Source organism: Kwoniella dejecticola, chromosome 2, assembly GCF_000512565.2.
Source record: "Kwoniella dejecticola CBS 10117 chromosome 2, complete sequence".
NCBI lineage: Eukaryota > Fungi > Basidiomycota > Tremellomycetes > Tremellales > Cryptococcaceae > Kwoniella > Kwoniella dejecticola.
This window is the reverse complement of record NC_089302.1, coordinates 61,860-74,699: the sequence shown is the minus strand read 5'-3', so window position 1 is coordinate 74,699 and position 12,840 is coordinate 61,860. Positions and strand designations below refer to the sequence as shown.

Below are 12,840 nucleotides of genomic sequence, written 5' to 3'. Positions count from 1 at the left end.
TATACAAACAAATCCTGCCTTCCTTACAACTGATTCTGACCTATTTCATTTTAATGTATTTTCGTCTCTTTTATTCTTGCCTCTTCCTTTTCGTTTTGACGATGAATGACGAATGATGATAGGTGAGAATTCACCTCGGTGTTGCCCTTGATCTTGATCTTGATCTTGATACGAAGGATGTCACGATTACACCTCGGTCTTCATCATCACTCTAGTCTGGTCTTGACCCAAAATCGGGGACGAATTCAAATAATCTTCTTCGTTCAAATCAACATCACCATCGCCATCACCATCAACATCCATCGGTGCAATATCTAGATCACTTTGTTTTCCTTTCCCTTTACCGGTGCTTCCAGTGGAGCCGCTACTACTGGTATTGGATCTTGGCGAAGTATCCCATTCGGGAACAGGTACAACAGGTAATGATCTTCCTTTGTGTAATATACTTGACGAGGGGTCGAATCCATCACCATCACCGTTATCGACTGGCGATGAAATCTTTCTTTTCGAACTTGAACTTGAACCTGAGCCTGAAGCTCTCGCATTGGCGCTGTGGTGTGGGCCAGCTTTAGACAGTGGACGAGGTTTAGGTGCTCCTACTCCCGGTACAGGGAAATAATTGGTCAATCCTTCTGGATTCTTCCTTTCGCCCAATCCAACTTTTTCTTCGAGTATCAACTGTTTCTCATACCCATATTCGTATTCAGGCGAAGAGAGATTGAACGCATTGTGGCTTTCCAACTCGCTCGTAGGTGAGAGTGAAAGGCTCAACGAAGCGTTTCTCTGTTCGGGCGATAAAGAAGTGTTTGACGCAAGGGCAGGTGGAGATAATCTCGAGGCTGGGGCCGTACCGTCCGGGGCGGAGGATAAGTGGGATGTGGGCGGGAACATATTTCGGACGTCGTGGGGATGAGATTTGAATGGACAAGGACCCAAAGAAGGGTCAGTCAAGTGTGGGCAGACAGGAGCGAAGATCGATAAGTTCGGAGCGGAGATCGGTTTAGGCACGACGTTGGGCACAGGATTAGACTTGGGTTTGGATTTGGTTTTGGATTGGGCTGCAGCTTCTGCTCGAGCTTTGAGCTTGTTTCGGATCGACAAGGGGGTCTTGTCTGTCAATGTATCTTTGTCATCATATAAGGACGTGGTAGGTGACAGTGATGCCATCGTTGTTGATGTTGATGTTGATGACGATGACGAAGGTGAGATTGGTGATTTGATTTCGACCTTGTTAACCGACTCTGAATCCATCAATTCAGGTGCAATGGATGATGATGTGTCGACTGATTCGACTTTAGAAAGCATGACCTTGTTCTCCTCGAATTTCATCGTTGGCGGAGTAGCAGGTCTCGACTTGATCTTTTTGCTTATATGAGATGCAGACGCAGATGCAGCCGCGACCGCTGGTGCAGTAGCAGTGGAAGGAGTAGGGAAAGGTACGCCGTCGTACACTTGTCCTGAAGAGAGAGGCTCGAATCCCATAAGACCATTACTGTTCGACATACCCGCACCCGAGCCGAGAGAGTTCCTTCGGTCCTGATGATTGGAAGAGACGTATATCGGTTCAGGCCATCCGGCGAGGGCGACCATCAGAGGATGCGTGGTGGAGTGTTGTTGTTGCATCGTTGGTGAAGTCGAAGTTGGGATCATAGAGGTCATTGTTGATGGGAAGTGTTCTCGTTTCGATCGTGGTTGAGGTTGGAGGTGTTGGTGTTGGATGGGTGAGGGTATGGGTAAGGAAGGGGATGATCTCGGTCTAGGAAGGGATGTCGAGGGCATTTTTACGAGTATCTTTTACTTATGATTGACCGCCCTGCTGCCGATGATTCTTCGGTGAATGGATGATCCTGTTGGCGGAGTTGTGATGGCAATTGGAATGGGATGAAAGGTTACGAGACAAAGTGGTCCAGTAGTCGGTCGTCAGGGGACGGGATTCTGTATTCGGCGGATGGAGAGACCTAGAGTGGGGTTGGGTAAAATCACAATGAGCTCTTGCTCTGTATGTCGCCTCTTGTTGTCAATTGGGAGTGGTAGATAGTGGTAGTAGTGGTAGTAGTTACGCAAACTCACCGGTTGATCTGCTCTTGGGTCTAGTTATTGAGCTATGAGCTACAACCTAAAAGGTATAAGATGTGACAGTGTGCGAGTAAGTGGATCCTTCCTATTCGTATTCCTATTTCAGATCTGCTGTGTTTTAGTGATTTGCTCAGATGAGATGCGAAAGAGGAATGCAAATCCTGCGAGGTTACATGTAATGCATATTCATTATCGCCCTCACCATGCCCCTGGGATGCATGAAAGCAGTTGGTGCGTTGGTGCAGGTAGTAGGTGCATGGTGCAAGATCTGCGGTGTAGTGGTGTAGTAGGATTTCGAAATAATGTTGATTTGATGATGATAGTAGATTCAGGGTCAAGGTTGAAATCATACCCGATATCCCCAATATCCCCAATCCATCACACTCGCCATTTACCGGCTATCTCACCCTCATTGCATTTTATTAGTGATGCATAAATACAAAAGAAGAGTTCCACTCGTAGCCTTAATACAAAGTATCGTAATGCGGGGTAAATTAGGCGACGGGTGATTCAGTTGATAACCGGGGTGAACGAATGAGTGATGATAAACCGGTAATAAGGGTAATGAGGTGAGGAGATAACCTTGCCGTAAACACGAATAGCTATAGCTCAATAGGGGATAGCGGGGCATCATCAGTATTTCGGGAACACAACCGATCAGATCAGATCTCTCTATTTCTTGCTTGGAAGTGAAGCCACTGGATTACTTGAAGAGATCTAGGACAGATACACGCGTATACATGTATATATTATGTAGCTAAGCAATGCATGGGGTCATCCAGTCAGTCGCTCCAAGATAGTCTGATACAGTCTGTACCATATCTCCTGCAGCAGTAGGATCGATTTCAAAATCGACCTCGACAGCATCAGCATCAGCAACAGCTTCGCAACTCCACCAACAAATCACCTCCAAAGGTCGGAACCGGTTATAGGGTATACAAAATGAGCTCCACACAATCGCAATCTCAGTTAGGCGACATCCAGGCGACCGGAACAGCGAAATTAAGTGCGGCTCACATTCTTATGATAATCAGGCCGCGGGGAAATACACGTTCCCCCACCTTTACTCGCCGCACTTCGCATATCGCATATCGCGTATGAACGCGAACATATAGGCGTTTGGAACATGCATATGGTGACTCGTCATTCGCATACGGTACATGGATGACACCGCACCCGAATGCAGATACTCATTTAGACCGCAGACCGCGGACCGCAGGCTCGAGAACAAAGCCCGAATCGGATCGGAAAACCCCCGCACTCGGTGTGAAAGTGAGTATACGAGACCAAATTACCCCACTTTCGTCCAGCCGAACGTCCGAATCCACAATATCTCTACATAGATTCATGACGAATTGCCTACACCCCTTGAACTGTCATGCCGACCCCACCATCATCTCATCATCATGCTTTCAGAATCGGTTGGGGCTGAAGACCTTAAGCGATAGTCGAAGAAGTCATACCGAACATCCGAGCTACCACGATTTTCTCTCCTTCCCCACCTAACTCGCCATCCCCATTCCCGGCATTGGTCGGTCTAGGCTTGAGGATATGATAAACTTCCAAACTCATATCGATGAACGGTTTCGTTCGGACCCCATCCATCTTGGCTCCTTGTAAGATGTTGTACACTTGTCCCGAGAGTTCTTTGCGTCTGATCTCGGCTTTGCGGAGGTCGTTCGGGTTCGTAGACGTCGAGTAGGGGGGTAAAGGAGGTAAGAATTCGAGCTGCGGCACAGAACAACAGCTCTAGCTCAGCGATCATTACGCCCCATGTCATGTCATACTCAATCACTAGTCCCCCTTGCGCCTGCCTCTTTGCTTCCTCATTTGCAAGCAAATTCAGACTCACAGCTTCATCGTCCCCCACCAGACAAGCCAACTCATCTTCCCCATCATTTTGATCTTCTAAGGTACATACAAACCTATACCTGTACTCGGCATCCTCTCCTTCCGAATCATTACAACTCCCACACCATGAGCCCTTGAAAGCGTTCTTACAATGCTTGCAATACGTCTGAACGAGGGTATCGTTATTCTCCAAGTTCCTCGAATGGATCGACTTCACTCTGGCTATTATTCGGTATTTGTTCGGTATCGTTGAGCTTGTGATAACGTCCTTGATTGTGGATATGGGATGTTCAGTGGGATCTGTATGGACCGTCTTGATGTGCGTCGCCAAGCGCGGCTCTTGTTTCTGCATCTGCGGAGCATTATTATCAGGATATGATCTGGCTGTAATTGGTGAACTCGTCGTTGGCAGGAAGGGATCTATAGGCGGATGATTGTGATCGTGAATAAGATTGCGATTGTGTTGGTATTGCGGTGTTGAAATTCCCGCTATCGTTCGAGATTGATCCGGCTCTTCATACACTTCACCTCGTTTCAGCGCTCTCAGGCGTCTGTGTTGCAAGGCCATAGACAAAGACAAATTAGCCACACTCTTCACAGCCGACCACTGAGAGGATGATCTGATCACAGCCAGCTGAGGTGAGAAGACCCACACCCACCTTTCAATCAATTTCGCCCTCTCATCCTCCTCTCTGATCGGATTCATCCTCCTCCTAGTCCACCCTTGTCTAGCTTGATCCGAAGTAGGTAATTCTGACCAGCTCAACTCCATTTCTCCCTTGTACAATTTACTCCGCACATTATTCAGCTTCAGGACATTCCCGACGCCGAAATACGGTAATTCATTCGTCGGTGGGGCATCGTGGACCGCTAAAGAGAAGATGGCTGATCTGGGTACACCGGAAATTTCGATATTATGGAAATTCCTCGGTTCGTAATTTGTCGAGATCGTTCCGTCCGTGATATATAGCTCTAGATCTGGCTTACGATGTCGATTGTGATTCACATGCATGATCTGGACATACCAGTAGTATCGCGTCAGATCTTCCATCTTCAAAATTTGATTTAGCATGAAAGAAGAACCCGCTTGACTCACCTTGAAAATAGCATTGAAGAATTGACTGGGTTCGATATCACCCAACAACTTCTCTTCTCTTGCCACACCAAGCGACGAGTTCCTCGAGAGTGAAGCATGGCCAGCTGCAGGACTGAATCCAAATACATTATGTTCGGTGTGTCCGACGTTGCCGTTGACGTCGACGTTTTCGCCTTGAGACCAATTATACAGCTCGACCATCCTGTCAACTTCAGCTTTCGTGAGCGGCGGAGATAAGTCTTCTGGGCGATTTGGTAATTTGATATCTCTGCCATTCTTGAGGATGACCCATGCGTTATTCGATTGAGAAAAAGCTTGAGCCTTGGTTTTATTGTTGTACAACGTGATCCTGACTCCTCGGAATAAGGTGACATCCCCAGGCGAAAGGGTCAGAGGTAGTTCAGCCTCGGTCGGTCGGAAGATGGATACCACTAGTTCTTCGTTGTTTGCTGGGTCGCCATTGGCATGACGGGTCGGATCGCATATCACCACAGACATCATATAATCCTCTTCAATATCCCTCAGTCAGCGCTAATCTGCTCCTTGAAGCGATTCATGACCAGCCAGAGGATGCAGATTGACTTACTGGGTTTCGAAACATGCGTGATCTTCACTACGACTCCCATAATATTGGTGATGCGTTGCACTCCTAGACTGTTCAGAGGCGTATATTCCAACCCCTACACAAAGCAACGCACATAAACGTGAATCCTACACTTTCACTTGGATGACCAGACTCACATTGGCATGCAAAGGCCTTTCAAGCTTTCTGGTCGCTTCGGCTCTCAGTTGAGCAGCTCTCGAACTTTCCGCTTGGGCAGATGAGATTTCCCCTCTCCGTCTCTCTTCAGCTTGCTTACGCGCATTGGCAAGTTGTTCCCTCTCAGTCCGCGAAGCGAAAACCGGACTGGATTGCGAAGTCGGCGGAAGAGATTGCCTTCTGGTAGAGGAAAGATAAGGACTAGAGGCGGCGTGGGGTGTCCGTGTCTGCTGAGCGCGAGGAAAAGAGAGAGGCATCATCTGTTTCGACGGCGTCTGAATCTGTTGAACTTCTAGGGGAATTATGCTGTGCTCTAATTCTTGTCGGGCTTGAACTGCAGGCTGAGTCAGTTGATGTGACTGATTGTGGTCTGTTGTCAAGGGTGGGTCGGATTGATCGGTCAGCTGCGGCTGGACAATGACGTCGGAACGAAGGGGATCATCGATTTCTATCGAATCGATTGGTATAGACGTCTCTAGAGCTGCTTCTGCAGGTTGGTTGGACACGCCACTGACCAAGGCTTGGAATCCAGGTGGTCCAAGCTGCACTACAGTTCTAGGAGTTCTGTCGGACACCTTCCCTTTCCCCGTATGTTGATCTTTATCCGTCTCAGATACGGGTACGCCTGCCTGTTCGACCGTCGGACGCGATATCTCCTTCCCGTCTTTCAGTTCACTTCTCTTGACCGGTCCGTGATCTTTCTCCAAGACCTCAGATGATCGCTTGTTGGGTCGAGAGGGATTGAAGGTGTTGACGAACGTGCTGAAGACTCTGGAAGGTAGCTTTGTGAGATCGGGTGGATGGAACGATGTGATAGGACGCAACTTGGTAACGTCTCCTTTTTTAGATGTATTTGCTGATGTAGAAGGAGCGATGTTCGTAGTAGGCAGTGAAGAAGTGGGAGGGGAGGTAGTAGGAGGTTGAGATGGAGGGTGTGGTTGTGGTGGAGAAGAGACGGTCGGTGCGGAGCTAGAATACCAATCTGGCGCTTGTGATGGGCTTGCAAAATCTAGTGATCACCCTCATACAAGAATTAGTCAAGAAGGAATATCGCCGGAGCGATGTAGCAAGAGACAGATACTATCAAGCATGAGAAGGAGATACGTACCAGGCATCAACATTTTACTCTGTTTCCCCACCTCATTCCCATTCCCATTCCCATTCGCACTGACGTTGTTCAGCTGCAACTCCCTTTGACCTATACTCTGAAGCACGACATCCCATACATTCTTTCCTTCCTCTTTAACCTTCTTGACCACCTCCAGCCCAGTCGTCTCTATGCTTACTTCTTTACCCGCTATACTCCTTAACCAGGTATACGCCTCATCACTCGACTTCGTCACTCTTTCTACAGTATCTGCATCTCGTTGGGTGGAGTTGGTGTTTAGTTGAGAATGATATATCCGGATAGTGATCTCGCACGTTTCCGTGGTATCCGTTTCTGTGGGTAAGACGTAATCGTTGGGCTGATAACCTTTCGGGATTCGGTATTTCTGGATGATCGTAAATCCTATTCGAGGTAAAGGTGAAGCGACGACTTCATTTCCATTTCCATTTGCATTTGCATTCTCGATTTTTGAAGCAGTTGTTGGATTTGGCGAGATTGAATTTGAATTTGAATTAGACTCAGTTGGAGAACGTGATCGTCGTCTGGTCTTATCGCCCCAGACGATACATATCTTACCTTGGAGGAAAGTCGGAGGGAGGATCGTACCGGGGATCAAGTGGTTGTAGTTGAGCTGCATGATTTTGGACGGTGTCGAAGTGAACGGGGTCGAGGTGGAGGGACAAGGTCTTTTTCGCTTGATTCGAGTCATAGTACCTGCTCTCTCCATTACGAGGAGGATGATGCAGATGGATAATGAGGATGAGGTCGATGATGAATACTGTATATGGTGGATTCTGGTTGACGCGACTTGACTTTGATTTCGAAAACATTACACATGATTATGACGTGTGTCTGCAAAATCACCAAGTGGCAAAATACAGAACCTTCCGTAAGTCTTCTCTGTTCGTATCACTTTGCATATGCATCGCTCCGATGTTATAAGAGCCTTAGACTGCTTGTAGCAATAGGTAGTATCCAAGCAGGATGTACAGGAGAGTGGACGGTCTCCTTTAACATCTCGAAGCAGTACCCGAAGAACCACCTTTCATCGATTAGATCTCAGCTGTAGCTATAAATGACCTTCCAGTCGCTACACTGACAGATCGAGTCATGATTCAAAAATTCGTCCAGATATATATCATGGCTAGCATTCTATCAGACACATATCTGCATGTTTGTATCTCTGTCCCTCCTTGTATCCCAACAATTCTTCGTATCACTTCCTTACTCAGAACAGCATCTCTTGATCGACTTTCATGCCGAAAGGGAATAAAAGACCTTCCTCGTTCGCATTGGACGATGATATAGAATACAGCATCCCGCGCACTGTTGCACCTCTCACTGATCTAGGCTCTCAAAGTTCCTACGCCCATGGCGCCGCATTCGCAGATCCATCAAGTGAGTCTCGGTCGGCCTTAAATGCAGTCAGAACATTTTCTTCCCCATTGTCTCGTCCGTTGATTGTGCGACTCGTTGATATGACCACCCGTCGCTTCGCTGTATTCAAACTACGCTCAGAGATTTCCATAATCAGCTACTTCTGCCAGTGCTTCTGATTCTGCTTCCGCTGCAACTGCAAGGATGAGAGCAATGACCGATCAGCTGGATCCTAACGGTCACAGTAGGGCTCAGCAGGCTTTCTACCCCACTGCGCCGTTCGCTACTGGGCTTTCCGGACACCAGGCATGTGCGTGAATACGCCTGATTCACATCACTGCTCTACCATCGCCAATGACCCCTTCATGATGGGGCTGATTGCCCTACTCATGCTTCATAGACGCAGGCTCAATGCACCCTCGAAGCTTCCGCTTCAATTCCATGCCTCACGCTCACGGCAGTCAGATGCTACTGCCCTCTTATACCGGTCAGCCCTATGGCGTGTTCGAGGGCCAGCAAGGACTGGGGTATCACGTACCCCTGGGCACTTCGGGCGTAGGGTTCTTGCCCTCCGCCTGTGAGGACAAGGTTTCTGCTTCAGTCATATACACAGACCCGCAAAGGAAACACTGATCGCCTGATATACATATCAGCGCCATTCATCCCCCATTCGCCGATCCAAAACGCCAGCTTTGAGTTTCATACTGGCTACGGCGCTTCGACGGGCCTCCCGCATGGCTTCTCTGCGCGAGGTGGGTATTGAGTTTGCGCTCCATATTCGTCTCATCAGACATGCTCTCGTGCTCCCACAAGCTTCTAAATACAAAGTAAGCTGGATGTCATACTGATCACCATGCTAGACGATCGGTTCACGCCTTATCCCAGGACTACCTCCGAGCGCAGTTCCGCCAGGAGTCAGGCCCACAGTTCCGGCGGAGATGTCACGGCTAACAAAACTCGCAGTAAAGCAAGTCTTACCTGGACTCTAAGGGTGGGGGACGGTCTCAGCACAGCGAATCATTCAGGTAAAATCAAGATGACCCGAAAAGAAGAATTCGAGGACCTGGTTTCCGAGATGAAGGATATGTGTCAAGAATCACTTCGAGCCGGGGTTGCTCCTCCCGACAAATCGGGAATAGGCTGGAAAACCCTCAATTTCAAGCATACTGAGACCGACCCGAAGAACGAGTATTCAAAGCAAGACCGGATCACTGATGGACCCATCGCACCTGAGTATATCAGCAGGTTGGATAATATCATCAGTACGCTGTCTACACTTCATAAGAATAGGCCCAGTTCGAGAGCCACACGAAGAGGTACAATGACCAGCGATGGGACGGGTACGACCAGCTCAAGCGTCCCAGGAGCAGGCACTCCCATTGAACGATCTCGTTTGAACGTCGAAAGTTGGGCGCAGAGCACTGCGGCTGTCGCTACAGCGCCAGACATCGCAAGGACAATTCTCAGCTCTGCACCAACCAGTACCGGTGGTGATAGTAGCCATGCTGAACCCCTGACTAGTGACGATCAAGCGGGGAGTCAGACGCCGACTCACAAAGCTTCAGCTACCAAGTTTACTGACGAGTAGCCAGATTTCGACGCTCACAGGACTTAATGTGTGACATGTGAAGCCATCCTTATTGATTTGCTATTGAGAATATGTGGCGTCAGTCCGTCGTCCACAGTGGGTGGTTCTTCGAATGCAGCTAGGTGTGGTGTAGTGTCACTCAACACTGAATTCCCAAAACAAGGCCTGCACTCGTTGCGGTGACAGTATTTTTCAATGTCCGCATCGGAAGTTCCGACGTAGTCCCGTATCGGTTCCTTCCCAAACACACATAACGTAACTTCTTACGTTGTCATTGTCTACCCACCAATCGGAGTAGAGATCATGCCGTTTCAATTTTCCAGTAGATCTCTTATTCTCGCTTATACAGCCACGTGTCCTCACCGTAGCTTGCACTCTCCGTTATCATGTTGATTCCGTCATGTTCGGTAATTGCGGTTTCCAGTGATTTAGAGTAGGTTTGTTTTTATTTTTATCAGCTGTCCTAGTCATCATGTGAGTGGTGGTAGTAGAGATAGACAGTCGTTGATGATGAATGCATGAATGAATGAATGAGACAGGAATGGAAATGGGGCGTACTCGTGGAATGACTTTTACTTAGCATTCCTTTGTATTGATTGATTCTTACCCCACTTTGATCATACCATACATTTTGCTTTGATCACCATCAAATTCACCCCACTCGTCGTCATACCAACAATATCCATCAAGCATGCGCATGTACCTCACCCTTAGACATCCTTTTCATCTTCAGACTGAACCAACCTCGTACCGGTAATCTACGGCAATTCCAATACCACAACATACCAGCTACCTGGACATTGTTCAGTATAACAGTATAACAACTGTATAATCAACCATAGAATACTCGAGATGCTGGTCGAGGCGGGGCAAGGGTACCCCAACCCTCCCAGACTGACGATCACCGATTTGCCGAGGGAAGTCATCAGGTTGATCGCGTTGAAGATATATGATCCCCTCGAATTGACTCAACAAGACCGTCTGAGTAAGTCCTGGCGACATCATTCAACCCAATAACCAGCTTACCTGGACCACAGCTGATGCAAATGGACATCGCAGCATGGGGTATATTCTCGACCGTTGACATGCATCAAGAGCGTCAAGATGATCTCGCGTCTCTCATATCGCTTGGTATGGTGTCTCGTAAGATACGTAAAGAAGTGAGGAGGATACTGTTTCAGTGCGTGAGGGTATCAGGTGTTCATTGGGCCGAGGAGGTTATACAGAACAGAGAGGGATGGGCTAGATACGTCAAGTGAGTGATCACGAATATCGTTCTTCTCACGAGCATTTCCGCAACTCTCAGGTCTATTTGTCGATTACTAACCGCAAAGTATCTTCATATCAGGTCCATCATCATCGACTTGACCATGTTCGACTCCGACCCTGACGCATCCACACGCACGAGATTGACTCCTATGGAATCACAGCAACCCATATCTACCACTTCATCCATCACAGAGAACGCACTCACCAAGCCTCGGAGCTGCTGGGCAGAATCATCACTTCTCACATCCTTGTTCAACTCATTACCATCATTGAACCACGTATCCTTCTTCGCCGACGCATCAGATGACTCGACGTTAGCTCTGCTTTTCGCTTCTTTGATCCCTCATCCTTCCTTACATGCTACACCACCTACATTACTTTCAAATTCACCCTCAACTCTCTCAACTTTGTCAGGATCAGCTGGCAGACAATCTATCCATACCTATGTACCGCTGACCCACCGCTTGAAATCATTCGGCTGGCGGCAACGTGCGGCACCACCAGCAAATTTCAGGCAATTCAGTCAATCCTCAACCTTCGTCTCGATTTTACACCTGATCCGACATTCCCATAACCTATCGTTCTTGGTACTAGATGCAGACTTGGACGAGATGGCCCCCGGTGATATTTTGACACCTCTTAAGGAATTATCATTGAGGAAGCCGCCGATAGGCGAAAGAAATCAGTTGGTCAGCTTGATGCTGTGTGGACCCATCAAGAATTGGGAGAGTGGCTTTTTGCAGCATCTCGTCACCACCTACGACGGGATCAAGGAGCTTTTCATCGATAGACCGCTGAAGAAATCTACGGAAGTCCGGGCAACGAGTTTCGAGGATTTTGTGAGTCTGGTCATCTCGACTCAACGCCTGCGGGAACGGGTTCGCTGATATCTGACCCTGATTTCACATAGACAACCCTCCTCGATCCGCTGTCCTTTCTGCCCTTTCTTCGCCTACTGCAAGTAGGTTCATACACATTCACGACATCCGTCCAATCGTCCATCGTCCGACACATCTCGCGAACAATCGCATCATTACTCGTCGTTGGTCTGCTAGGCGAGGAAGGGGAGACAATCTGGTGGGGGATATGGCGACGTGCTTCATTTAGGGGTCTCAAGTTCGTCGATGAAGGTGAATATGACGAGTTGACCGATATACGAATCAAGTTTCTGGGTGATGGTGACCTGAGGGTATTGGAGGAAGAGAGTGAAGATTGGTATAGGAAATCTCAACCTCCTTCACCGCCAACATTCAACATAAATCCTTTCGACACAACCTCATATTCACATCCGCACACTAACCTCGAAAGGCAGACCAGTTATAATGATAACGACAACGAGAATTACGGCTTCGGCAACGGAGGCGGCGACGACATTAGGATGACACCTCGCAATACCCAATCGCCGTTGATCAGCCCTCGGGAAGCGGAGAGGATACATGCGTTAGGCTTGAGCCTAGATGGGTCTACCTCATCGTATTTTGGTGCTCAGCAAGCAGGTGGCGCAGATCACGGGGGAGTCATGGATGGTGAAGGGAGGAGGATCATGAGTTTAGATAGGTTGATGGATTGATGGAGTGAAATATCGAATATAGCACATCACCGTCCGGAAATGGCTTGGACCGAAACCCCTACGCGCCAACGAACGACTTGACAAGAGAAGGTTCATATATGTGCCTAGAGGCTGCCTAGATGAATATTGCACAGATTGCAGGAAG

At 48.2% G+C, this 12,840-nt stretch overlaps 4 protein-coding genes across 4 annotated transcripts; 2 read left to right on the top strand and 2 right to left on the bottom strand.

Annotated features, from left to right (window-relative positions):
* Positions 1 to 186: 186 nt before the first annotated feature.
* I303_101483 (uncharacterized protein) lies at positions 187 to 1,779 on the bottom strand (the record flags this gene model as incomplete). Its single annotated transcript, XM_018405725.1, has 1 exon — positions 187 to 1,779. The coding sequence occupies one exon, from the start codon at positions 1,777 to 1,779 to the stop codon at positions 187 to 189; it is 1,593 nt and encodes a 530-aa protein (XP_018266006.1).
* Positions 1,780 to 3,513: 1,734 nt separating this feature from the next.
* On the bottom strand, positions 3,514 to 7,618 carry I303_101482 (uncharacterized protein; the record flags this gene model as incomplete). Its single annotated transcript, XM_065968356.1, has 7 exons — positions 3,514 to 3,804; positions 3,929 to 4,478; positions 4,587 to 4,942; positions 5,024 to 5,532; positions 5,610 to 5,703; positions 5,765 to 6,792; positions 6,892 to 7,618. The coding sequence occupies 7 exons, from the start codon at positions 7,616 to 7,618 to the stop codon at positions 3,514 to 3,516; spliced, it is 3,555 nt and encodes a 1,184-aa protein (XP_065824428.1).
* An 854-nt stretch (positions 7,619 to 8,472) lies between these two features.
* I303_101481 (uncharacterized protein) lies at positions 8,473 to 9,856 on the top strand (the record flags this gene model as incomplete). The annotated part of the gene is made up of 4 exons (XM_018405727.1): positions 8,473 to 8,578; positions 8,669 to 8,845; positions 8,922 to 9,020; positions 9,129 to 9,856. The coding sequence occupies 4 exons, from the start codon at positions 8,473 to 8,475 to the stop codon at positions 9,854 to 9,856; spliced, it is 1,110 nt and encodes a 369-aa protein (XP_018266008.1).
* Positions 9,857 to 10,708: 852 nt separating this feature from the next.
* I303_101480 (uncharacterized protein) lies at positions 10,709 to 12,695 on the top strand (the record flags this gene model as incomplete). The annotated part of the gene is made up of 4 exons (XM_065968355.1): positions 10,709 to 10,841; positions 10,916 to 11,111; positions 11,205 to 11,964; positions 12,036 to 12,695. The coding sequence occupies 4 exons, from the start codon at positions 10,709 to 10,711 to the stop codon at positions 12,693 to 12,695; spliced, it is 1,749 nt and encodes a 582-aa protein (XP_065824427.1).
* Between the last annotated feature and the right edge of the window lie 145 nt (positions 12,696 to 12,840).